This window comes from Osmerus mordax, chromosome 18 (assembly GCF_038355195.1).
Source record: "Osmerus mordax isolate fOsmMor3 chromosome 18, fOsmMor3.pri, whole genome shotgun sequence".
Taxonomy (NCBI): Eukaryota; Metazoa; Chordata; class Actinopteri; order Osmeriformes; family Osmeridae; genus Osmerus; species Osmerus mordax.
Genome location: NC_090067.1, coordinates 12959695 through 12985864, shown reverse-complemented (window position 1 = coordinate 12985864; position 26170 = coordinate 12959695). Strand labels below are relative to the sequence as shown.

At 48.3% G+C, this 26170-nt stretch overlaps 2 protein-coding genes across 2 annotated transcripts in view; both read left to right on the top strand.

Moving 5' to 3' along the window:
- Positions 1–1699: 1699 nt before the first annotated feature.
- eomesa (eomesodermin homolog a) lies at positions 1700–5284 on the top strand. The gene is made up of 6 exons (XM_067255853.1): positions 1700–2406; positions 2874–3028; positions 3513–3634; positions 3925–4083; positions 4237–4298; positions 4511–5284. Exons 1-6 carry the CDS (start codon positions 1700–1702, stop codon positions 5256–5258), a joined length of 1953 nt encoding a protein of 650 aa, XP_067111954.1. The 3' UTR covers positions 5259–5284.
- A 3535-nt stretch (positions 5285–8819) lies between these two features.
- The window catches only part of LOC136962433 (sodium bicarbonate cotransporter 3-like), a 39911-nt gene continuing 22560 nt past the window's right edge, over positions 8820–26170 (top strand). The window contains 1 exon segment of the mRNA XM_067256213.1: positions 8820–8827. Coding sequence (XP_067112314.1) covers positions 8820–8827 — 8 coding nt within the window.

Genomic DNA, 26170 nt, shown 5'->3' with positions numbered 1-26170 from the left:
CCATATTTGATGTGCCTCTAGTATTTTGGTATCACCGACGTGCGGGTGATATGGATTTGGTAATGCCGCTGCTCTCTCGAGCTGTCGCTTCGTTCTTCATCACCGGTTACCTCAAACGGAAAAATAATTGGCCGTTTTCCCTTGAAGAACAGCAATCCTGTGGGAATTTAAACCATTTATTATTTTCACATACAGGATCTATCAGTTTGAGTAAAACAATCAGATGTTACATTAAATTGACATTTGCCTTTTTATATTGGGTAGACCATATTAGCTTAAGAAGTTTCCATTTTAGGCCTATTATGAATTACATGTTTATTAATTTGTAAAAACGATTAACCCTGTCTACAGTGCTGACCTACTTGATTTAATATTCAACTTAATATCTATTTGAATTTAATTAAAAAAATGTCATGGTTATTTTTGAACGTCAGACAAGCATTATGAAGCAAAAAATGACTGAACCCACGGGAAGATCCCTCCGTAGGTGACACTTTCACACTTTTCGGTTTCCTTTTCGGTTTCCTTTTCAAGAGTTTTGTTTAAAGGCTACCGCACACGCTACTCTAAGTAGATTATTTGTTACATTTAGTCATTTTAGCAGACGCTCTTATCCAGAGCGACTTACAGTAAGTTACGCTTCTAAGAACAGTAACGGTATTTTAATTTGAAAAGCATGTATTGTAGCCTACAGTTCATTTTAAATAGTTTACCGTTAAATTAAATACGGTATTGACCTCAACGTGAACTATCGCGCATTCACGGTATAGTTTGTCTGAAGCGTTTCTTAGTTCCAGATACTGGCAAAAGGGAAGAGAATAGAGACCCCGACCAATCAAGGTATTCAAACGAACAGCAGAACCTCGCAGTTTAGCGCACGTGCCGACTGATTGTGGCCGTGTAATTGTTTGGGGGGGAAACAACATGACTTCAAAGAAACAAGGTTTTAGTCTATTGTGTGACCGTCCAATGGCCTAATCTGCAATGTTGCGCAAACTATAAAATGCTTTATGGGTCACAAACCCTTTTTAAAGGATTCAATAATCCAAAATACTGAAGAAAACTTTAAGACTGAAACTGGAGCAGTCGCCTCTTGTCTAATCTGGTAGGCTCTTTGCTTGAGAAGAGTAGGCTACTTGTCTTTATCCCGTATTTGAGTCAAACTGTTCAGAAATCATTGATTAATCCTAACCCTCACCTCCCAAATTATAATCATACAAATGCTATCGAAGCGAATTAAGCAAATATGCTAAATTATAAATTAACGTTGCCTATGTGGGCCTATAACTAGCACAACATTATACGGCTGTTGAATAAATTATTAAAATTGGTTGTTCAAATACAGTTGAAAGTCGGTGCAAATTTAAAAACGGTACAGTCGATTCTACCTAATTGAATTATTGCAACGAGTTCAACCACGGAACATGAAAAGGGCTGTATTCCATGGCTCCACAAGGACTCCTCCCCTGACGCTTGCATTGAGTTGGGTGTGTGAATAAGTCGATCATATATAAGACCCCTCGAACAATCCAGGAGCAGATCATCATCGCAGCTGAGGAAATCCGTAGGTACATCTGAGAAGGTCAACATTGGTTAGATACGGGACATACGCGAAGAGGACACAGATACCGGGGCGCCAACGGTGTTGCGTCTTGGTTACGATTGTCTTCAAATTGGTACTTTTGACAGTTGATAAATAATGCAGTTGGAGAGCATTCTTCCCAGCACTGCCATCAATTTACCCAAGACGTTTTATAATCTCTCGTCGTCAGACAGCGCCAATAACAGCCCGGGGTCATCGCAGATTGAATACAAAGAAATTGAACGGACGGAATCCGAATCGATTAACGGTCCCAAGAAATATTTGAGCGGAGCGGAAAACGCCATGATGGGTGAGGGCGAAGGAGACACCTTTACCGGGACTAAATCAGGCCCTGATGGAAGAAAAGGCTCACCGGTATTAGGCGAGGATGACCTGGCGAGTGGCCGGCGGTACAACATAGACGAACTCGGTTCTGATAGGTATTTCATATCGTCGTCTCAGACGAACTCCGATGTGGCAAATCCGTGTTCCATCTTCCCTTACGCAGGACAGACGGGTACGGTGTACAGTGGGTCAAACGGATCCAGATACCCTGCCTCTCTCCATTACGGATCCGTCCTGCCGCCGACCGGGTTTTCATCCTCCGTGTGCTCCAGTCGTAGTCAGTTTGGCAGTGGGTATCAGTTCGGCCAGGGTCCAGGTTGTCTGTACCCCTCATATCCGGGAACGGGTTCGAGCATTGGCTCCATGTCCCTACCGGGTTCGGCGGCAGGAGCGAGGGCTCAAGTTTATCTTTGCAACCGGCCTCTGTGGCTCAAGTTTCACCGACACCAGACGGAAATGATCATTACCAAACAGGGCAGGTGAGAAAATCGACATATTGAAATATTTTTAGCTCTGGTGCGTAATGTTTGGGCATGAGGGAGGTTAAACATCGTTTTTAGTTATTTTTCTTCAACATTTAACATTTGCACGTTTACGCACCTGCCTTGAAGACAGAAGAGTTTTGTATAGATCATGATGGCGCACAAATGTGTGGATTATTCTAAAACACAAAGATGCACATGAATAGTTCGTATGTGTGATATTTAACCGATATAGGCATACATTATCTGTATCATGTTGACATGAACATGCAGGTGTAGGCAATTCCTTCCCGTTTTGAATATCACGTGTGATCGTATTTAAATTTAAATTTAAAATTTAGTCATTTATCGTATGCAATGAACAAATAAATAAATATATATATAAATAAATAAATTGAGCTGTGTGTTGCGATCTGTGAATACGTTTATCAGACCTAAAATTAACCGTTTCATTTTCTTTTCAGGCGGATGTTTCCATTCCTCAGTTTCAACATTACGGGACTGAATCTAACGGCACATTACAACGTATTTGTGGAAGTTGTCTTGGCCGATCCAAACCATTGGCGATTTCAAGGAGGAAAGTGGGTCACCTGTGGGAAAGCGGACAACAATATGCAAGGTGAGCGGTGGCCGCTTTGCTTGTTGGACATAGGCACACGCGAGTGTCATCAGAATTACGCATGCCGTTTAAAGGATTTAAGCAATGGATTGTGTTTTCCAGTAGGCCTACAATATTTGGGAACAATTTTTATTTTCAGAAAGGATTAAGGATTAGGCTGTGTATGATTTTATAGCTTACGCTTCACGTCATTGAAATTGTAAAATTTAAATGTGAAAGTAATTTCTAGTTCTTAATGAAGGCCCACACGGCAATCTTCACGTCTGAAATTTAACTGATCGGTGTCAGCGTCAACACAAATATAAATAGTCCATTTTCATTTTAATAAATCTAAAGCCCTACATTTGATAAACAGGCTATTTATATAAAGCATCGTTTTCTCCGAAACAAAGTCTAAATAGTTTTCTCGAGAATCACTGCTTTAAGGTATCAGGGTAAAGGTGTCAAAGGTGTTACATCGCATCTTTTTTTTCCTCTCGATCAGGTAACAAGATGTATGTCCATCCTGAATCCCCGAACACCGGCGCTCATTGGATGAGGCAAGAAATCTCCTTCGGCAAGCTAAAGCTCACCAACAACAAAGGAGCAAACAATAACAACACGCAGGTGAGGCCCACCACCGCGCGGTCTGAATCACTTATAAAACGAACAGTTTATATAGTTTGCGTCAACGAAAAAACTAATATATTACATTTTTAGAGTCAGGTTTATTAAGACATGACAGGTGCGAAAGGCACAGTATGAGCCGGACTTTATAAACGCTGTCGTATCTACATTTTGTTAGTCTATTTTTTTTTATTAATACGAAAAGCTGCAGGACTAACTCTACTCTCTTCATGGAAGCTTCAGCAGTGTAATCACACGTTTCTGTCTTTCCTTTTTCTTCTTTTTTTCAGATGATTGTCTTGCAGTCCCTGCACAAGTACCAGCCAAGGCTGCACATTGTAGAAGTGACTGAAGATGGAGTGGAAGACATGAGTGCAGAAGCCAAGACCCAGACCTTCACCTTCCCTGAGAACCAGTTCATTGCAGTCACTGCCTACCAGAACACAGATGTAAGCTACTCTCCAACTGTCAATACTGGTTATCCTAGTACACGTGCAAGCCTTCTCTTGGGACCTGAACTCATCCTGAAATATTACAGTCTGCTAAACATTGTTACTTCGATCTTGAGTTTTCATTCTACTTCCTGTTTGTCCCTTTCTCAGATCACACAGCTCAAGATCGACCACAACCCGTTTGCTAAAGGCTTCAGGGACAATTACGACTCGTAAGTTGACGTATATACAAATCCTGCACAAACCACACACCTGTGGTTTTGATTTGTATTTTTGTTTCCGGCATCTTGTATTTTTGTTTCCGGCATCTTGGTTTACCATGTTGACAACTTTATTTTTGTCATGCCGTGACTCATCTATCTCTCTTGTGTTTTTCTTTCTCGCTCTTTTTATTTCTTTGTCTTTTTCCCTCCCTCCTCTCCAGGATGTACACAGCCCCAGAGAGTGACCGCCTGACCCCATCCCCCACAGACTCCCCTCGCTCCCACCAGATCGTGCCGGGGGCGCGCTACGCCATGCAGCCCTTCTTCCAGGACCAGTTCGTCAACAACCTCCCCCAGAACCGCTTCTACACGGGCGAGCGGGCCGTGCCCCAGACCAACGGGCTGCTGTCTCCCCAGGGCGAGGACGCCGCCTCTGCCCAGCGCTGGTTTGTCACACCGGTCCAGCAGACGGGCTCTAACAAGCTGGACCTGTCCTACGACAACGACTACTCCACCAGCAGCCTGCTGTCCTACGGCATCAAGCCCCTCCCCTTGCAGAGTCCCCACGGTCTCAGCTACTATCCCGACTCCGCCTTCGCCTCCATGGCCGCCGGCTGGGGCACCAGGGGGCCCTACCAGCGCAAGATGACCACGGGCCTCCCCTGGTCCCCCCGGCCTAGCCCCCCGGCCTTCCCGGACGACCAGCTGGCTGGGAAGGACAAGCTGGCGGAAGAGACGCCCACAGCCTCTTCCTCGTCCTGGGGAGACACGGCTCACTCGCTCAAGTCGGTGGACTCCAGCGATTCTGGGGTCTACTCTATGGTGTGCAAGAGGCGCAGGATGTCTCCAGGAGGCTCCAGCACGGAAAACTCCCCGACGATCAAGTGTGAGGACTTGACCAGCGAGGAGTTCAACAAAGACACCAATCCCAAAGGCATGGGTTACTACGCCTTTTACACAAGCCCCTAAAAGAATGTCTGTATTTATTATTGGAGTCTGGGTTGAAGGGGGTGGTGGAGGGGGGGGGGGGGGGTTAACATCTCATTCCTTTTTGGAGGGTTTTTAAATATGATTTTATGCTCAAGCTACTCCCTCCCTCCTCCTCATTCCAAATGCCTTTTTATTAACTTATGTCTGAAGGTGGCATAGCTCTGCTATCAAGCCAGCTGCACAGGTTTTTACCCCAGTTGCCCTCCACCCCCAACCTGAATACACCCAAACATTGTGAGGAGTTGTTGTTTTTGAAGCATGTCCCTAGTTTCTTACTTTTATCATCTTTATTTTCTTTCTTTTTTTACAAATGTGATTTTTATTTAAGGTCGTTTTGTTGTACAGTATTTGTGCACTTTAGAATGTGATGTATCTTGTACAAATTGTCTTCATGGAGTTGTTATGAAATGGGTAATAAAAACGAGCTTTTCATAAAGCCAGCGTCTATTTTGTCTTAAATTGTGATTACTTGATGTGAAGATGTCTTTGTATATCAAAAATGTTTTTAATCTAAGTCTAACGAATGATTACGGAGTTAATTTACACACTTATTTAAGATCGAACACATTCAAACACAGCGAAGTAGGCCTATTTAATTTGATAGTAGCCTAATCCAAACCCAGTGTTTTAAAAACCTATAAATTGGCAATGTCTCCAGCTATTTCGTTTGGCTTATTTGCTGTAGCTATCAAAACAGTCATGCTTAAAATGTGGCGCAGATTAGTGCACCCAAACCTTAGAGTTGGACTATCCTTGTTGATTGCTGTTTACGAACAATTTGCGGTTGTGAGGTTGACGGCATACATAACGAGAGCGCCTGTATTTTATGGAGAAATTATTAAATGTTTATAAAATAAATGTTTTTGGTTACATTAGTTTTGGTTACATTAGTCCTTTTAGGCCCTATTTTAGTAGGATATCTGACATTGTTACAAAATAAGATTGCATTTCGATACAATAACGGATCTAGGGAAGTCAATGTAATAAAAAATATATTATTACCATTATTAGAATTAAACTAATTAAACAACTAAAGTGTTCAAAATGTTAATACATTTACCAATATGCTAAATTCTAGCGATAAAAAAAAAGAACGGGACTCAAATGTAACATCTCAACCTTCTGACACAGCCTCGAACTATTTTAACATCCTGTACATTAATGCAAGAACGAAAGCATTTGATGCCCCAAAATGCTTGCGTATGAGCCTGATCTGAGAAGTCATAACATTCACTGCTCTCTCCTTCCTCTCATTAGTAAGAACACTTTGAATCCGCCCCATCGATGATTCCCATTTGGATTGATTTAAATACACCAGAATTCTAATTAATTCTGTTGTCAGACTCCTTGACAGAAAGTGAAGAGTCTGACTAACTCCAATTAACACCTTCTAACGAGCTAGATTTCTGATTGCTCTGGCCTCTCAGGAAAGCTGTAAAGAACAGGCCCATGGGGGGGGGGGGGAGTTGGAGAAGAGAGCTAAAAATGTACCCCGCATGCTCTGTGTTTGTGTCAGCGAATCATGTTCCGGAGATTCAGCCGAGGACGGCATATCTGCTCCAGCCTCCTACCCACCACGAGGCCTGAAAAGTCGCGAAGCATAGCAACAGCTATCTGTCCCTCTGGAAGCTTGACATATCAGTTAGCCAGGGGACCACCCGTGCATACAAACAGCCCACTTGTCACTGTTTTATCTTGAAGGAGAACCGTTTACAGTATCATGTTCGCCTCTATCTTGGGTGGTGTTGGATCTTTGTTATAGCCTGTAGCCCATTAGTCTCTTGGGACTTGGTTTACCAACTGAAATCGCAATTTCGTTTTTCGAGTTCCGTTCTCCTACAGACAGCATAGGAATGCGTCTTTTGTGGTCGTAGGCCTATGGAACAATTGGCATGGTTTTGACGAAGCACCTTTTTGAAAAGGTGTCAAACACAACGTGTGGTTGTGCCTGCAGTTATTTATAAACCTCACACATAAAATAACGTGTGATAGCGGTGAGAGGAAGAAGGGAAGGAACCCAAAAGCAGCGATGTTTCCTGTGTGGCGTTCAGGCTACATCACAAGGCCAGCGTCCATCTTGTATCGAGAAATATTCACGCCACACTTCAGTGTAGCCTATGCACTTCCCTAATCGTTCTATGTTCGTTTACTTAACGGATTTCTTCCAAGAAAAAAAAAAGAAAAAACTATGTGGAGCCCAGGGAGGCATGACAAGTGAAAACTCATAAAACAAGTCGATAGACTGGCTGTGTACCATTCCCAAGCATTCATGCAAAAACGACAGTAATCAATAGACACCTCAACAGCATGCTCCGAAAAATCAGACCGCGTCGACCGAGAGAGGGGAACAGTCGCGTGACACCGGCGACAGGCAGGAGAGCAAGCATCGACTCGAACTCTCAACAGCCTCTGTTGTTGACATTGTTGACCTAAAGTCGTTGGAACACACTGAAGTCTGTGCCTGTGTCAGTGAACAATTTTTACAGAAATCCATCCCCCGACGGAGTTAAAGCCGGTAGTGTAGACTTAGGCTTACGCAGGACTATTCACTAATGTAACGTATAACGTATTCATTTAGAGGAAGCTTTTATCAACAGTGACATAGAGGGCGGGATATTTGAACATGCGACCTCCTCATCTGCAGTCAGACGTTCTAACCACTGAGCTATATACCCATTCCCGGTTCCCGCCTATCCCCTGGTACTGAACCCTGGGTGTCGGTGTGGCGAGTTCACGGGAGGCGAAGACAGATTAGAAGGGGATTGGCGTCTTCAGATGAGCGCCCGGGGCTATGTCGTCAGCTCCGCTGTCCAGTCACACACTATCACTGCTCTCACCTCGTCAACACGGCCACAGGCTGCCTGTTTCTGGGTCAGTGTGTTGTCTCTTCTCCTGGATGAAAAGTCACCGAAGGGTGAAAAACATTAATAGCGGTTGTGAGGATTCTGTAAAGGATATCCACTCGTTGTGATAATACCCACTTGTGTGTAAAAATGTAACTGTCAAAGTTATCACGCAACTGATCTTTGCGTGATTACGGAGCATTTGGTTGTCTATAGCAGAAGGCCATAGCCACGGAGTCAACAATTGGGGGGACTAATTAATTTTTTATGGTCATTTCGGACAGCGTGCGTGGTTGCCTGTCCTAGCATAGCACATTTATATTTTTATATCAATATATTGGGGGGGACATTTTGACCAGATTTGAATATTGGGGGGGATGTGTCCCCTGTCGTCACTTTCGTCACTTTCACACATCACACATGTTTTCCAGTTCAGGGTTCCAAAATGTTATCATCGCATCATTGCATCATGAGTTCTACAATCCTCCGCCTCAAGAAACCAAATATAAACATATAACCAGATAAGGAGACGCGATGGTTTCCCCAGGCCTGCTTCCTGTTTGGGGCCTTAGCAGCATGCAGGCATGAGCTTGCTCCTCTAGCTTTGGAGGGTGTGAGAGAGAACATGCTGCTGCTGACAAGACTTCCAGTTACAAGGCGCCTGTTTCTGGTACAGAGCGATAAGTGTTAGCCGAGGATGTGGAGGTGAGACAGCGGGGCGGTCAAGCAGGGTGGGTGGGTGTTTGTGTCAGGGAGGATGGGTGGGTGAGGGTGTCAGGGAGGGTGGGTGGGGGTGTCAGAGGCTGCTGTCCTACTCGGCTTCCACAACGCGAGGCCCAACTCGACGACGCGTCACTAATCTCGGAGCACGAGGGAAGACAGGCAAGAGGAGGAATAGGGGCCGTCTACCGTGCTGCACTTAACAGTGCATTGATTTCCAACCCTGATGTTTATTCCCAGGAGGGGTTGAAATGCCCCTCTTCTGGTCGTCCAACCCCCCCCTTGCTTTGGTCCCCTTGGCCCCCGCTTACCCCCTCGGCCCCCCTCGGCCCCCCTCGGCCCCCCTCAGCCCTGTGTCCATGTGGATGGATCAGGCAGGGGCAGACCAGCCTCCCCCACCTCCCTCCCCTCCACCAGGCAACCCTAGGGAGCAGAGCCAGGAAGCAGGGAGGAGGGAGGATGGAGCAGGGAGGAGGAGGGAGCAGGGAGGATGGAGCAGGGATGAGGAGGGAGCAGGGAGGAGGGAGCAGTGAGGAGGAGGGAGCAGGGAGGAGGGAGCAGGGAGGATGGAGCAGGGAGGAGAGAGCAGGGAGGAGGGAGCAGGGAGGATGGAGCAGGGAGGAGAGAGCAGGGAGGATGGAGCAGGGAGGAGAGAGCAGGGAGGAGGGAGCAGGGAGGATGGAGCAGGGAGGAGAGAGCTGGGAGGAGGGAGCAGGGAGGATGGAGCAGGGAGGAGAGAGCAGGGAGCAGGGAGGAGGAGGGAGGAGGGAGCAGGGAGCAGACTGAGGTCTGGAGGAGAGGGGATGTCTGCAGGGGGACCAGGTCAGGAGGCAGCTGAGTGTAAATAATCTGTGGTCAAAATCAATGCATTGGCACTTTGGAGGAGCGCAGCGACAGATTTGGGAATTTCTCGTAACCCCCCTCCCTTCCCCTCCACCCTTCTACCCCCCACTCCTCCCCCTTTCCCACCCACTCTCCCCCTTCTCCATCAGTGTCGCAGGAAAGCTTCACCACTGGAGAAAAACAACATCCACCATCCCAGTGGGGAGAAGGAGACTCTTTACGTCTCCACTGCCTCGGGCAGAAAACACGACACAGTGGTCAATATTCATCTCATGGCTGTCTCATCGAACACTCAAATATGTTCCCTCTTATCGAGTGCGACTGCCAAACATCCTCAACAATTAGACAATGCCTTGAGTGCTTGACCAGTCAGAGAAACCAGGGCTGAGAGAGTGTATCACAAGACAGGTTTGCCCCTCTAGGTCTTTGTCCTGCAAGCACTGGCAGATCCAAGGTGTGGTGGCTGCAACCCCAGGCTTGCCAACCCTATCTACCCATGTCCTAATATATAGATGTTAGTAGATTTTATTCAATAATATTAATATGATTATTATTGGCGTTAGTTAAACTACAATGTTATAATAATTGATGGTGGGATCAGGTCACACAACTCCTCCATGCCTTCCTGCCACCCTAACTGCCCCCTTCCACCCCCTACAACTCCACCCCCTACACCTTGCCACCCCCTTGCCCCTAGATCCCCCCCCCCCCCCTGCCTGCAAGTTGAGTCTCAGCGAGAGATGACCTGATTGGATCCTTCGCCACGTCATGGTGCAACAGAGTCAACTTCTCATGAGCCGTCGGATCTGGGCGCTCAGGAACAGGCTGTGATCACGTGTGTCGATCAGATGCTTCAGATGAACTCCCCAGTAGCGTTCTGCGGGTGCTTGGTTCCAGAGATGCACTCTAAGCGTTTCTCCGGTCTCTAATAGGCTCTCACTGTCTATGAGACTCGGGGTACAATTAAGAGGTGATAGTTTGATCTCCCACCTCACTGTGCTATTTCTGAGACGCAGTGTGATGAAGCCTTTTGGGGAGAGCTCTATTTAAAGGTAGGCTCCCATGAACTGTTAAAAGGCATATGTCTGTAGCCGGAACTTGCCTGTTTAATTCAGCACACTTCTGAGAAGTTCTGAGAGAATGTATTGACACTTGTGTAGTTGCACACAAATTGAATAAGGTTGCTTTGGCGAACAGTCTCTCTGTGTGTATATACATATATATATATCAAAATGCTCTTCAAGTTTTTATTTCTGCTGTTATTGGACGGAAAGGTGTTAAGGTGAGAGTAATGTATACTGTTGCTAATGCTTTGAAAACCAAGCAATACAGAGGTCTTATTATGTACACAGATAATATAAACGACTGTGCAATTTCCAATTCGAAAAAAAATGCATCTGGTTTTTGGTCCTATGTTAGTTCACACTTGAGTTAGTGTTACCTTGTGGGTCTCCATGGTCGGTCTTATGAAATGGGACTGTGCTGCCACCTGGCGGCTAGAATTAAACATGGCAGCATATTCATCTTTGCATGCAACAAATTGTTAAATTCAAAGTCCCAAAAATGAAGTAGTAACAGTAGTAGGTAGCTTACTTTAACTTTTGATCCGATTAAAAATACTTTAGAAAGATACACGTCTTTTAGGGACAAGGGCTCAATAGAGACTATTCAGATCACTTACTAACATTTACGGGAATGAATCAGTACAGTGACTAACACTGTACTTTCATATTTCACATTGTACATATATTTCACATTTCGGATACCGCGGTTGCCGGTTTGAAGACTCGTTGCTTTCACAAAGCCTGCTTCTTGAGACCACGTTTGCAACCCCCATTTGACTTGTAATTGGTTTGGAAAAAAACGGCTAAATCTCTAGTGATGCTCAACCCCGTCACTCAAGAAGTAGGCGTCTCCTAGTCGCACTGTTGCAAGGCACATCAAGTTCTTTCTTGAAAGTGCTACCCGCGACCTCTGCCACCAGTTAAAGTGATCAAGACAGTGAAGTTGAAGTCCCAGGTGAAATGGACTGCACAATCCAGCACTCGGTCTCGCTGGAACAAAGGAGACCCCTTTTGAGTACAGTAAGTTGGACTAGTTAGATTTACTGTTTACTTTGTATTCGCAACCTCGCTCTGTCAAGCCGGTGTCATCCTCCCTCACATTGGAGTAGAGTAGAGATGCTGACACCACCCTCGACTGGACATGCGGCGGGAAAACAACCGGTTAACGACATAACGAGAGCCTCAAGATGTACGTTTATTTAGCGAGTTGTTGCTTTTGGCAACGTGAACTTTGTGATGTATTAGTGTGTTGTTTAGCTAGCCAGGCAGCTACTCCCGGCTCAACCTGTGTTTCTCGCCCGTGCATCATCACCGCTCCAGGTGACGGTCCATTCCCGTCAGGTACTACCGTAACGGAATCATCGACAACCAAACGATGACTTCTCTCGTCTTCAGTCGTAACAATCACCTTTTGTTCTCAGGCAGCGGATAGATAAATGTTTATTATCGTTGTCGTTTGTACTCAGTAATCGCTCAGTAATTTTGATCGGCTTGTGCCACACTTTTTGGCCTACATAGTGCTGTGGCTATAGGTTAGCAAGCCTCTCTTAACTTACAGTTAAGGACAGGTGAGGCTTACTCGCTGTAAATTTACATTGTTATCACAGTATTATCCAAACATACCAGAGAGTGAGTCAGATGTCTGAGCCTGCAGTAGCCTACTTTTTTTCCTCATAAAATTAAAGTGTGGAGATGGGTAACTATGGGAGCCGGGACGAAATAAGACTAGTCCTCTTTCGGTTTGTAGAATGTTTTGGGAGTGCCTTGTGTGGTTATATACCCCTTCTCTAAAGTGCTTCCTGTTTGTTGGGTGTTATTTGGTTTTGGACTAGGTTAGTTACAGTAAATTAGCTGACAGAAAGTGACAACAGCAATAGCATGACCTACAATGTACCATTAGTCTGACACATAAAGCTGGCGTTGCCTACTAATTTCACAACGTGGCAGTCTTTTTAAAGGGCAAATATCTTGTCCTTTGGGTAGACAAAGTGCTTGTGTGTGCGTGTGTGCGTGTGTGCGTGTGTGGGTGTGTGAATGTGTGTGTGTGTGAGAGAGAGAGGGTATGTGACGTGTTTGTGAGTGGAAACCTGACCCTTGGTTTTTCAGCCCAGTGAGTTCCTTACATCCCTGCTGTGCATCCAGTCAGGGCCTAACTTCACTAGGACACTGTAGCCCTCAGATAAACAACTGCCTTAATAGGTCATGTTTAATAAAGGCTGCTTTCTCCAATGATGTCTTTGTATGACAGGCCCCTCTCCTCTGGTCTGGAAGAAGGCTTGTTTGTTCTCCTGAGGTCGGAAACCTCGTGAGGTCTATCCAGGACCTGGGAATCCTACTAAAGATACCTTTTTTAGCCCTTTCAGACAGTCACAGTTAGAGACAGACAGGAGATGTATGGGAGAGAGAGGGGAAGACATGATGAAACGTCCCGAGCTAGAATCGAACCCGGGCCGCTTCATGTGGTCATCAGGCATCCTGGACCCAGGAGTCCTAAACCACCTTCTCTGCAGTGTGGTTCAGTCACTGGCTATCTACCTTTAGAGCTGTCCCTAAAGTGGCTCTCCAGGAATGTAGTGATGTCATCAGGTCCTGGGGTCAGAAGCCGAAAATAAACCGTCTCCTTGGCCATATTTAACGCTGCACGGTGACCTCTAACCTCCATCCGGGTGCGTGTGATCCTACCCGAATGTATTCACGGCGTTTACGGTGAGCCGTATAAGACCGGGGCTGTGTGTACAGCGTGTACAGTAAGCCTCACGGTATTAAGAGTGTTTACTCTGGTGTTGTTGTTTGGCCGTGCCGACACGGAACAGCACCCGGCGTTTCCCCGGGAAATGCGACGCTTTTCAACCAGGTCTTGTTCGTCTTCAAGCCTCCCTCCTTCGCTTTGCTGTGGTAGCCTGTGTGTGCTCTCCCGTAATGAGCCTGCGTGCTGGGGCAGGTCTGCCCTCCCCAGGTCCCCTGCCCTCCCCAGGTCTGCCCTCCCCAGGTCCCCTGCCCTCCCCAGGTCTTTGCTGTGGTAGCCTGTGTGTGCTCTCCCGTAATGAGCCTGCGTGCTGGGGCAGGTCTGCCCTCCCCAGGTCCCCTGCCCTCCCCAGGTCTGCCCTCCCCAGGTCTGCCCTCCCCAGGTCTGCCCTCCCCAGGTCTGCCCTCCCCAGGTCCCCTGCCCTCCCCAGGTCCCCTGCCCTCCCCAGGTCCCCTGCCCTCCCCAGGTCCCCTGCCCTCCCCAGGTCTGCCCTCCCCAGGTCTGCCCTCCCCAGGTCTGCCCTCCCCAGGTCTGCCCTCCCCAGGTCCCCTGCCCTCCCCAGGTCTGCCCTCCCCAGGTCTGCCCTCCCCAGGTCTGCCCTCCCCAGGTCCCCTGCCCTCCCCAGGTCTGCCCTCCCCAGGTCCCCGGGAGGGGGAATGGTTCCTCCCAGGAGGAAGACAGAGAGGCACGTTACCTATTATTACTTTCATCCAAACTGAGTGTTTGAATAGTGCATGGGGCAGCTCACCGGATAAGTGCGTGTACCATGTAGGTTGAGGCCTTATCGCGGTGGCTTGGGTTCAAATCCGGCAACAAACAGTTTCCCCAGTTGATTATTGTATTATAATCTCTGGAATTGAAACAAATATCCTAATATTTAGTAATATTTCGGAAATAATACAATAGCTGACTCGACTACCCTGTACTTCCACACATGATCTGGAGCCTGATCTTCTTACTGAGCCTGATTATCTACAGCCAGGCCAGCTAGCCGATCACAGAGCAGCTGTAAGGTCTGAGACGCCCCAGGTCTTAGCACAGGAAACAAGCTCTCTGACCTCGTCTAGTTAAAGCAGTGAGTCTGGAGGAAGACATTGTCAACATGCTTGACGTCGAGTCAGAGAGATCTTGTCTGTCAATGGTTTTATTCAGCTCAGTTGTATTAAATCGAAGCATAGGACAGAAATGTGGCCTTCCTGTGCAGGACACATGAGGCTTGTGATGATCTGTCAGAATTCAGCTAATGAACAGTATCCGCTGGCTCAATGGAGTGATTGTTCTCTTGTCGTCAAACAGTCCGAGAGTTTAGGTGGATTGTGCCCTGCCGAAGTAAACTCTGTAGTCAGTTACAGGCTATTATTAGCTTTGAAAGTGTTTTTCCCCCCGTAGTGGGCATTAGACTTACTACCAAGAATGTAAAAAATGATCCTATTGTGTTTTCTTTTGTCTGGCCTTTGTTATTGACTTATGGAGAACAAACGCTCTAATTAAATTTCCTTCATGAGATATTAAATGGGTGTTTGGACTATTATACAAGGCTAAGCGCTCTTAAATCCGCGTTTAAAAAGAGGCTGAGATTTGTGATGCGGTTTGGTCAAGTTAGGAGAAGTAGGCTTTACGCGAAACGGATCGAATCAACTTGGTGTTGGATTTTCTATCACTTTTATATTTGTCATTTAGCATACTGTACAAATACTGCATCTAGAAAGTATCAAGGATCAGAAGTGCGTAGTTCTTACAGTATTTTGAAGTGGTCAAAGTCAAGGAATGATCTTTTAGGATATTTTCGAGGCACGGAGCAAAGCAACCACATCTTAGCAACCAGGCACAACCATAACGCTAGGGAGTCAGATGGCTGAGCGGTTAAGGAGTCGGGCTATTAATCAGAAGGTTGGTTCGATTCCTGGCCGTGCCAAAATTACGTTGTGTTCTTGGGCAAGGCACTTCACCCTACTTGCCTCAGGGAGAATGTCCCTGTACTTACTGTAAGTCGCTCTGGATAAGAGCGTCTGCTAAATGACTAAATGTAAATGTAAATAACGCTTCAGCTACGATATTGCACAGTACAGTTATGGTATCCGAATGGCAACGTCAAACAGCCACGCCTGACATCCAGGAGCATGGGTGGTGCCCATCTCAGTCTCCCAGGCTGGGGCTCTCTCTCCTGGGAGGATTAGCAGGGCGGTCCACTTAAAGGGAGCCTGATGGCCCTCAGTGTGGTGAATGGGAATCCTGGGCACTAATCTGTGAGGAGTAGCTGCCACGGCTGGGGTTGCATGTTGTCAGGACTGAGGATCATGTCACTGTGTGGCCTCTTTTTAAGCTCCTAGCTGGCTTCTCTTTACTAGCCCCTGCTAGCTGGCCTCTGCTAGCTAGCATCTCCAAGCTCCTAGCTGGCTTCTCTCAGATAGCCTCTGCTAGCTAGCCCTTGCTAGCTGGCCTCTGCTAGCTATCCCCTGCTAGCTGGCCTCTGCTAGCTATCCCCTGCTAGCTGGCCTCTGCTAGCTAGCCTCTGCTAGCTAGCCCCTGCTAGCTGGCCTCTGCTAGCTGGCCTCTGCCAGCTAGCCCCTGCTAGCTGGCCTCTGCTAGCTGGCCTCTGCTAGCTAGCGTATCCAGAGCTCCCACAGGACACTAGCCTCACTGTCAATCACACTGAGCTAGAAGAACCTCTTTGGCCTCCTGTGTAGATTTGGCTGAGTAATCCGGTGCCTGGTGCCAGTTTGGGATGGGTAATCCTGTTTATGGTGACGGTGATGTTCCCACATCCTGGCTCGCTCTCCTCCAGACCGATATTCAGAGAGACGTTCCTGAGACCTGAGGGCGGTCCACTTAAAGGGAGCCTGATGGCCCTCAGTGTGGTGAATGGGAATCCTGGGCACTAATCTGTGAGGAGTAGCTGCCACGGCTGGGGTTGCATGTTGTCAGGACTGAGGATCATGTCACTGTGTGGCCTCTTTTTAAGCTCCTAGCTGGCTTCTCTTTACTAGCCCCTGCTAGCTGGCCTCTGCTAGCTAGCATCTCCAAGCTCCTAGCTGGCTTCTCTCAGATAGCCTCTGCTAGCTAGCCCTTGCTAGCTGGCCTCTGCTAGCTATCCCCTGCTAGCTGGCCTCTGCTAGCTATCCCCTGCTAGCTGGCCTCTGCTAGCTAGCCTCTGCTAGCTAGCCCCTGCTAGCTGGCCTCTGCTAGCTGGCCTCTGCCAGCTAGCCCCTGCTAGCTGGCCTCTGCTAGCTGGCCTCTGCTAGCTAGCGTATCCAGAGCTCCCACAGGACACTAGCCTCACTGTCAATCACACTGAGCTAGAAGAACCTCTTTGGCCTCCTGTGTAGATTTGGCTGAGTAATCCGGTGCCTGGTGCCAGTTTGGGATGGGTAATCCTGTTTATGGTGACGGTGATGTTCCCACATCCTGGCTCGCTCTCCTCCAGACCGATATTCAGAGAGACGTTCCTGAGACCTTGAAAATGACCTTGAAAACCTAGATGTTATTGCTGCACTGTGGTTGGAATGCTATGTTGCACCGTGCCTGGTACCTGAGATGTGGTTACTTTGCACTGTGTCTGGTACCTGAGATGTGGTTACTTTGCACTGTGTCTGGTACCTGAGATGTGGTTACTTTGCAGTGTGTCTGGTACCTGAAATGTGGTTACTTTGCACTGTGTCTGGTACCTGAGATGTGGTTACTTTGCACTGTGTCTGGTGAATACACTGTCCCTTGACTGTCCCCCCCACTGAAATACAAAAGTAACTATGCACTTCTGATCCTGCTGTATTTTCGAAATGGGCTATTAACTATCTCACATTTTGAATTTCGCTTTGGATAGAAGCGTCTGCTAAATAAATAAAACAGAACCAGGCCTTTTCCACTGCCCTGTCAACATTACTGCATTTGTCTGAATATTACTGCGTTTGACTAATGAGGATCAATTGGTGGTCATTCCCAATCCAATCACCTCATCCATTAGTAACTAGGTAGCAGGTCATGGATGCTATACTCACAAAGATCACTGTGCCCTTACTTGACAGAACAACGAACATTGGAATATAGAACACAGTAACTCTCCTCTCTCAGACTCAGGAGTAGAACACTACGTTAGAATTCCACACGTCAGAACGGAACATAGAATTGACTTCAGAACATAATTAGTTCTAGAACCGGACTGCCAAACTGCCTGCCTGGAGGTTCTGTTTGCTAATCTAATCACAGCTCTGATAAATCCCACCTGCAGATAACATGGCTGCTCTTCAGCCCTCTTAAACTCTGCTAATCTGGTTAGATTCTGGATTAGCGTACCTGAGGGGATCGTTGTTGGGCGCATGGCTGGCATGTGACTGACTGGAGCTGGGCCCTCTTGTAGGACGACAAACTAATCTGACCGGAAGATTTCCTTTTAAACCTAGTTGCTAGTACAGTTCAGTACAGTACAGTTGTTAAGCAGTTTGCCAGGATTATTCATCTGCCTTGCAGTGGTCGTCTAAAGTGAATGCTTATAGGCTCCTCAGGGCAGTGAAACCTTTTGCTGTTCAGCCACAGTTTCATGTATGTCGATAAGAGGAGGGAGGCTATGAGACACGGTCATGTGCAGTTCTTACCACTACAGGGCGCCCTTCTCCTCGGTGTGGACGCAGCGAAGGAACTGAGTTGGTTTGAGGATCTCTTTCATTTTCATTCTCCATCAGTGACAGTTGCTATCTTCTACCTGCAAAGGATAACACATGCTGTACTAGTTTACATTTACACTTAGTCATTTAGCAGATGCTTTTATCCAAAGCAACTTACAAGAAAGAGCTTTACAAAAAGTACATACGTTAATGATCATAAACAACGAGATAGCCCTAAAAACATTTTGGGTATCCAAAACATGAATCATACATTGTGAAATGCAAATAAGTGCCAATGGGTGGAACCAGAAAAGCATGTAGTTAAACAAATTTCAATTGAACAACATGATCCTCGAAAGTACTATAGTATACCTCGAGGAAGGACAATAATATGATTCACAGCGAGTACAAGCAGTTAAATCAGTTACAACTAACCAACAACTGCAGCAAGTCCCTCAATAAGTGTCATTGTGTTCCCGGAGGAAATAAACTAACATCTTATCCAACAAATCTTTCTTAGTTTAGTACTAGTTTAGAGTCACAAATTAGGGCAAGAATAGCAAAAGAAATAGCTGTAAAACACCAACAGAAGTTCCAGAGCCAGTTAAGATAGGAATATAGACGGTAACAATGTCCAATATTATAAATATAAAAGGTAGAAGTGCCGATGGATAGTGTATACAATTTTGCTGTTGTATATTGAATGGGCAGGAAGTGTCTATAGCATTCAGGTGACCCCTGGCAATCCTCTTTAATTCTTTTTAATAATAATCTTTTATTAATTAATTTTAAAATACAATTCTGTCTATGGAAGTCTAAACTGTCTAAACCCCTGGAAGTGTTTGTAATGGGCCGGACAGAGGAGGTATTCAGCCTGTTAGTCGCGACCCGAGAGAGGATTACCAGGTGTTGACAAGGAGACACCAAGACAAAGTGACCTTGAGAAGACGATAAAGATCACAGATGTGACAGAATCCGTCGAGGTGAAGGAACTCCATGAATGCATGGCTGCCTGTCCCATTCTCTACAACCTTCTGAACAATGTCCATGAATATCTGTCCATATGTGTGGGAGGGGGAGGGAGGGGGTGTGTGTATTATTATAAGGTATTTGGTGGGTGGGTGTGACCTGAATGTTTGGTTGGGTAATTGTGTGTGTCCTCTATGCGTGTAGGGGAGTGTGTGTATGTGTGTGTGACAGAAATGTAGAGAGAAAGGTCTTGGCTAAAGACGAATGAAAAATTCATGGTGGCGGGGGATTGGCTGCTGAGACAAGCAGGCGGATGGGGCAGGACTCTCTCTCTCTCTCTCTCTCTCTCTCTCTCTCTCTCTTTCTCTTTCCTCTCCCTCCTCTCTCTCCCTCCATCTGTCTCACTACTTCCTCTTTCTCTCCCTTTTTCTGTATCTCTCTGTCCCCCCCCACACACACTCCTCCTCCCCCCCTCTCTCTCTCTCTCTCTCTTTCTCTCTCTTCATATAAACACAGCAGAGCAGAGAGACACATCCCAGTGTTCTGGAACCTCAGCCAGATCCCAGTCACACACGCTCACACACACACACACAAACGTACGCTCCTGCGCGCGTGTGAGCGTTCTCTCTCACTCACACACACAGACGCCCGGAGCGGGGAGATAGCAGAGGGACACAGAGCCGGCTAGCGTCTCAGCCGCTGATGGTTCAGCCCTGATGGAGTGTTACACCGAAGGAGAGCATGTTCGCACGGTAGGACGTGTCTGTGTGTGTGTGTGCCCGCGTCCTGCTCGCGTGTGTTCTTGCCGTAGGAGAATAGGGGTGGTCGAGGAAGTGGCAGTAATGAGGGAGGTGGCGAATCATAAAGGAGGGACGGAGGAATGGGGAGGAGGGAGGTGGGGAGAGAGAAGGTGAGTACAAGACTGTTGATGCCTGTTGACAAGGAAAACACTTCTTCCTGCTGTTGGGAGAGCGCTGAGGAAGGGAGAGGAAGGATGTTCAGAGAGATATGGCTGCCTGGAGGGTGGAATGGGGGAGGAGGGGTGGAGAGAGAGAAGGAGAGAGAGAGCGGAGGAAAATGGGGCATCAGAGCTGAATGAATCAAAACAATACAAAGAGGAAGCTGTGGTGGTAAAAGGTCTTATTTCCTGGGTGGGGAGTGGATCTGTCAGGCTGGGTGAAGGACACCACTGACAGGCTGCCACAGAGGAGGACAGGAGGGGGGCGAGGAGAGGAAGGAGGGGGGGCGAGGAGAGGAGGGAAGGGGGTGGCCCCCTGCTATTACAGGGCAGGTGCACATAAAAGGAGAGGAAATGTTTTTTGGAGGTGCGGGGCATGGCTTCTATCTGCCTGCTTCTCTGTTCCCTCCAAGCTGTCGCTGGTATTTGTGTCTTGGTCGTCTCAAGTCGTGTGGTGTGACACGGCCCCTCTCTCCCTCTCTCTCTGTCTCTCTCTCTGTCTCTCACTCTCTCTCTGTCTCTCACTCTCTCTCTGTGTCTCTCTCTCTGTCTGTCTCTCACTCTCTCTCTGTCTCTCACTCTCTCTCTCTGTCTCTCACTCTCTCTCTCTCTCTGTCTCTCCCTCTTTGTCTCTCTGTCTCTGTCTAACACTCCTATGTTCTTTCTCCCCCTCTCTCTCTCTCTCTCTCTCTCTCTCTCTCTCTCTCTCTCTCTCTCTCTCTCTCTCTCTCTCTCTCTCTCTCTCTCTCTCTCTCTCTCTCTCTCTCTCTCTCTCTCTCTCTCTCTCTCTCTCTCTCTCTCTCTCTCTCTCTCTCTCTGTTGATGTTTCACTCACATGTACACACACACACTCTCCCTCTCACATTCTCACACAGGTTCTCTCCGCTTCGTACTCGCTGTCTCTCTTACACTCACATGTTTGAAAAAACGCAGTGTAACCAATCAGGCGTCTGGTGTTTGGAACGTGACCTACTCTGGCCCGGGTCCCAGAAACCAGCCTGGAATAGAGGACACCTGGCTGGCTGGTTCGCTGGCTGGCTGGTTCGCTGGCTGGCTGGTTCGCTGGCTGGCTGGCTCAGTTGCAGGATGACTGGCTTGCTGGCTGGTTGGTTGACTGGCTGACTGGTTCACTAGCTGACTAGTTGGTTGGCTGGTTCACTAGCTGACTGGTTGGCAGGCTGACTGGTTGGTCGATTGGCTGGCAGGTTCACTGGTTGGTTGGCTGGTTCACTAGCTGACTGGTTCACTAGCTGACTGGTTGGTTGGCTGGTTCACTAGCTGACTGGTTGGTTGGCTGGTTCACTAGCTGACTGGTTGGCAGGCTGACTGGTTGGTTGATTGGCTGGCTGGTTCACTGGTTGGTTGGTTGGCAGGGTTGCTGGTTGGCTGGCCGTCTGGCTGAGGACCATTATAAGGACCCTGCTGTGATCTGCCTGTATTTGGTGTCTGCTTCTCCCAAAGCTGTCTGTCTGGTTTATTAATTATTCAGCCTGGTCCTCTGGGTGGAGAACAAAGAACCAGGCATCTTAACCCTAGACTTAGTCAGCCAGCCAGCCAGTCAACCAGTCAGTCAACCTGCTAATCAACCAGCCAGCCAACCAACCAGTCAGCCAGCAAGTAATCCAGGGTCGAGTAAAAGTGATGGTGTGTCTAGACTAAAGGACATGTACATGTCCTACAGGGAACTGGATCAAACTGGGTCAATGGATTGTTGCTTTTACACTAACCAGGAGCCTTAGACTGAACCAAACAGGGCTTGGGCTAGCTAGGTGTCTGGCATTCAGACCCTATGACGAGTGGTTGTTGTGGCAGTGATAACACAGTCCGTGTGTCAGGCCAGACAGGCAGACCAGGAGGAGGGGGAGGGGGGAGAAGGAAGGGGAAGCATGGATGTTTTGTTTGCAATGGGAGGCTGCCAACCGCAGCTATGCCCCTAGACACCCCTCTACCCCAGCCCTCTATCACCCCCTCCACCCCTCTACCCCAGCCCTGTATCACCCCCTCCACCCCTCTACCCCAGCCCTGTATCACCCCCCTCCACCCCTCTACCCCAGCCCTGTATCACCCCCTCCACCCCTCTACCCCAGCCCTGTATCACCCCCTCCACCCCTCTACCCCAGCCCTGTATCACCCCCTCCACCCCTCTACCCCAGCCCTCTATCACCCCCTCCGCCCCTCTACCCCAGCCCTGTATCACCCCTTCCACACCTCTACCCCAGCCCTGTATCACCCCCTCCGCCCCTCTACCCCAGCCCTGTATCACCCCCTCCACCCCTCTACCCCAGCCCTCTATCACCCCCCCATACCTCTACTGCTCCACCCCTCCACACCCCACCCCAGCCAACCCCAGCACTAGAGCAAGGTGGATGAGTTTAGCTGGGAACGACTTATCCCCCATCACAGTCCAGGCATGCCTTCCACTCTGCTACATTTGTGTGTGTGTGAATGCACAGTGTGTGTGTGTGTGTGTGTGAGGGGGGGGGGGCAGGCCAATCCCCCCTGGTCCATGTGTTTAGGGTTCAGGCAGTTCGCTTACCAAGAGGTGCCTGTCCTGTCACCACCCCCACTGATGTCACTGGCTGGTGTCACCACAGAGTTAGGCACTCCCCCCCCCCCCCCCATCCTCCCCCCTGTCCAGACCTGCCACAGCTGTGCATGACCAACCTGCTCTAAGGAGAGAGAGAGAGTGTGTGTGTGTGTGTATGTGAGCGTATTCTAAATGACTAAATGTAATGTGTGTTTGTGTGAATGAATGTGTACGTGTGTTTGTGTATAAATGTGTGTGTGGGGTACCAGGGGGTATTTTAAAGTGGCGCTGAGGGCAGATTGCATCATGTGTGGGGCGTGTTGGGAGGGAGGAAAGGGAACCAGCCCCGACATGCTGCTGCTCACCTGACACACGTGAAGATCAACACGTAAACACCACTACATGTAAACAGGTTAGAGGAAGTGTTTCAAGAGAGACATTAAGAAAAACCGTCGCCAAGCTAGCAGCTAGCCATCTCAGTCAACCACCAAGCCAGCCGCCCAGCCAGCCAGCCAGCTAGCTTGCCAACCACCCAGACTGCCAGTCAACCCCCCAGCCAGCCAATCAGCCAGTCAGCCAACTAGCAAGACAAACCAACCAACCAGTCTGCCCAATTTCATTGGTTCACCCATGACTTACTGCTAGGAAGAAAACAGTGTAGTTCGGAGATATCTATTTCCTGACTCACCTCTCCCCCCTCCCCCCTCTCTCCCCACACTACCGACTATCTCCATCTCTCTCTTTCCTTCCCTCTTTCTTTTTCTTCCCACTGCCTTTCTGTCTCTCTCTCTCTCTCTCTCTCTCTCTCTCACTGTCCTTTTCCTCCTTCTATCTCTTCTCTCCACCCTCTCTCTCATTATCATTCCCCCATCAAGACACCGCTGTCAGAGTGCAGAGCTTATTATCATGCAAATTCCCATTTTACCCCAGCAGAGAAAGAGAAGGAGAGAGAGAGAAGGAGAGAGAGAGAGAAGGAAGAGAGAGAGAGCAGGAGAGAGAGAGAAGGAGAGAGAGAGAGAGAAGGAGAGAGAGAGAGAGAAGGAGAGAGAGAGAGAGAGAGAGAGAGAGAGAGAGAGAGAGAGAGAGAGAGAGAGAAGGAGAGAGAGAAGGAGGGGCAGAGAATGCGGAGGGGAGAGAAAGGGTGAGAGAGAAGAGGGGAACGGAGGAAAGGAGCAAGAAAATTAGATGGGGGAGAGAGAGACAGAGAAAGGGAGAGAGAGAGACAGAAAGGGGGAGGGGAAAGGAGAGAAAAGGAAAGATGTTATCATCTCATCTTCAAGGTGGCATTTCACCAGAGGGAAGATCATGTTAATGTAATGCATGGACCAGAATCTCAATGTCATTACGGGACAGTCGTTTCCTGCTCCAGTCGCACTACTTGACTGATCATATTGGCTGGTTCAGTTTGACAAACAAGGTTACTGAAGTAGCTCTGTGTGCTAAATGTTTACTGTATAGCTAGACATACTGTTGACAGGGAAGGAAGTATATTTATTTACTGACTTTTTTTTGAAAATATTTTTCCAACCTTTCTATACTTTTCTTTCACACGACACAAACGTTTCTAGTAAAAAAATATAAATATAAACGTATTTTCACACACACAAAAAAAAATCTCTTAATTTTTTTTTCATAAATATTTTTCTTGTTGCCTTGCTCCATAGTAGCTTCGTAGTTAAGTTTGTTGTGCGTCATAGCCAGGAAATTAAAAAAGCAGCGCAATGACAATAAATAATATTGATAATGCCACCAAATACAGATTAAAACTAAAGCCTGACTTGAAAATGTAAGAAGTAGAAAGTACAGATATTTGTGTAAAAAAATTTAAGGACTGAAAGTTTGTGTGTGACTGGAAGAGAGAGAGAGGGAGTCAGAGATGGAGGTTTGTATGTTGTATGGCACAACAGAAAGTGGTTGTAGAAAGACCTTGATGTTTTTGTGATGGGCTGTGAGTGGGTTGTGATTGAGAGTACAGGAAGTGAACTGTTTTGTGTGTTCATTGGCGGAGCTGCATCCTCTCATCGTGATTGGTCGCTATGCTCAGTAGGACGTGTTGGAGGTCAAACCAGATAGAACCTGTCCTTCGACATTCTCTTCCATCCCTCCGTCCCTCCACTCTGTGTCCCTCCATCGCTCCATTTCTCCATCCTTAACAACCTAACATATCACTCTACCTCTCCATTCACTGCCTAGCAGCAAGCCTTTTCCCTCTCTGATTGGTGGCTGCAATTCAACTTCTTATCCAATGGGTGACGGCGCTGCGCCCTCCCCGGTGGAGGCCTTGCGTGTCTGTCGTCGCTGAGTGAGTGAGGAGTGCTATGAGGAAGTGATGATTGACCTGGCTGTGTTAGCTGGGATCCCACGCTGCGCTGCACCGCCGGAGGTTACCAAGCTACAGTTGACTTCTCTCCACAGTGCGGAACGTGTGGGTATGTCTCTGGTCTTCTATGTTCTCCATAGGTCTCCAATGATGTGTATTGGTTGGAGGGGGGTGGAGGGGGGGGTATGGAGGACTATGGAAGGGGAGTGGGAAGCACTAATGAGGGTGTAGTTGGGTCTTTTTGCTCTGTACCCGGTGGGGAAGGAGGCGAGGGTGGAGGGGGGGGGGGGGCTGGAGAGCTGGAGTAGTGGATGTTCCCGTCTAGTCTAACCTCCAGCAGGGAGGCAGTGGGCAGACAAGCCCCCAGTGAGACTCAGGTCTCCTGGGCTCCTTCGTTAGAGAAGCTGGAATCCTGGTCACGCATGGAGTGGTAATAGAGAGTGCGAGTCTGGTCCTTTACTCTCCTCCACTCACTTACCCTCCCCTCCACACCCCTCACTCTCTTACCCTCCTCTCCCCTCCCCTCCACACCCCTCACTCTCTTACCCTCCCCTCCCCTCCACACCCCTCACTCTCTTACCCTCCCTCCCCTCCACACCCCTCACTCTCTTACCCTCCCCTCCACACCCCCCACTCTCTTACCCTCCCCTCCTCTCCCCTCCACACCCCTCACTCTTACCCTCCCCTCCACACCCCATCACTCTCTTACCCTCCCCTCCTCTCCACACCCCTCACTCTCTTACCCTCCCCTCCCCTCCACACACCTCACTCTCTTACCCTTCCCTCCACACCCCTCACTCTCTTACCCCTCCCCCTCCTCTCCCCTCCACACCCCTCACTCTTACCCTCCCCTCCCTCCACACCCATCACTCTCTTACCCTCCCCTCCTCTCCACACCCCTCACTCTCTTACCCTCCCTCCCCTCCACACCCCTCACTCTCTTACCCTCCCTTCCACACCCCTCACTCTCTTACCCTCCCCTCCACACCCCTCACTCTTACCCTCCTCTCCCCTCCACACCCCTCACTCTCTTACCCTCCCCTCCCCTCCACATCCATCACTCTCTTACCCTCCCCTCCTCTCCACACCCCTCACTCTCTTACCCCTCCCTCTCCACACCCCTCACTCTCTTACCCTCCATTCCCCTCCCCCTCTGTGTGAGAAATGTCTGTCTGTCTGTCTGCATTTTAATTTGTTATTCCCTCCAGCAAATGGGGCATGGTTTGGCAAGACTATTGCAAATCCTGACACCAGCTGTTCTAACGAGAGGTCATATTTCGTCGATGGCGACTTCTGCTTTGAT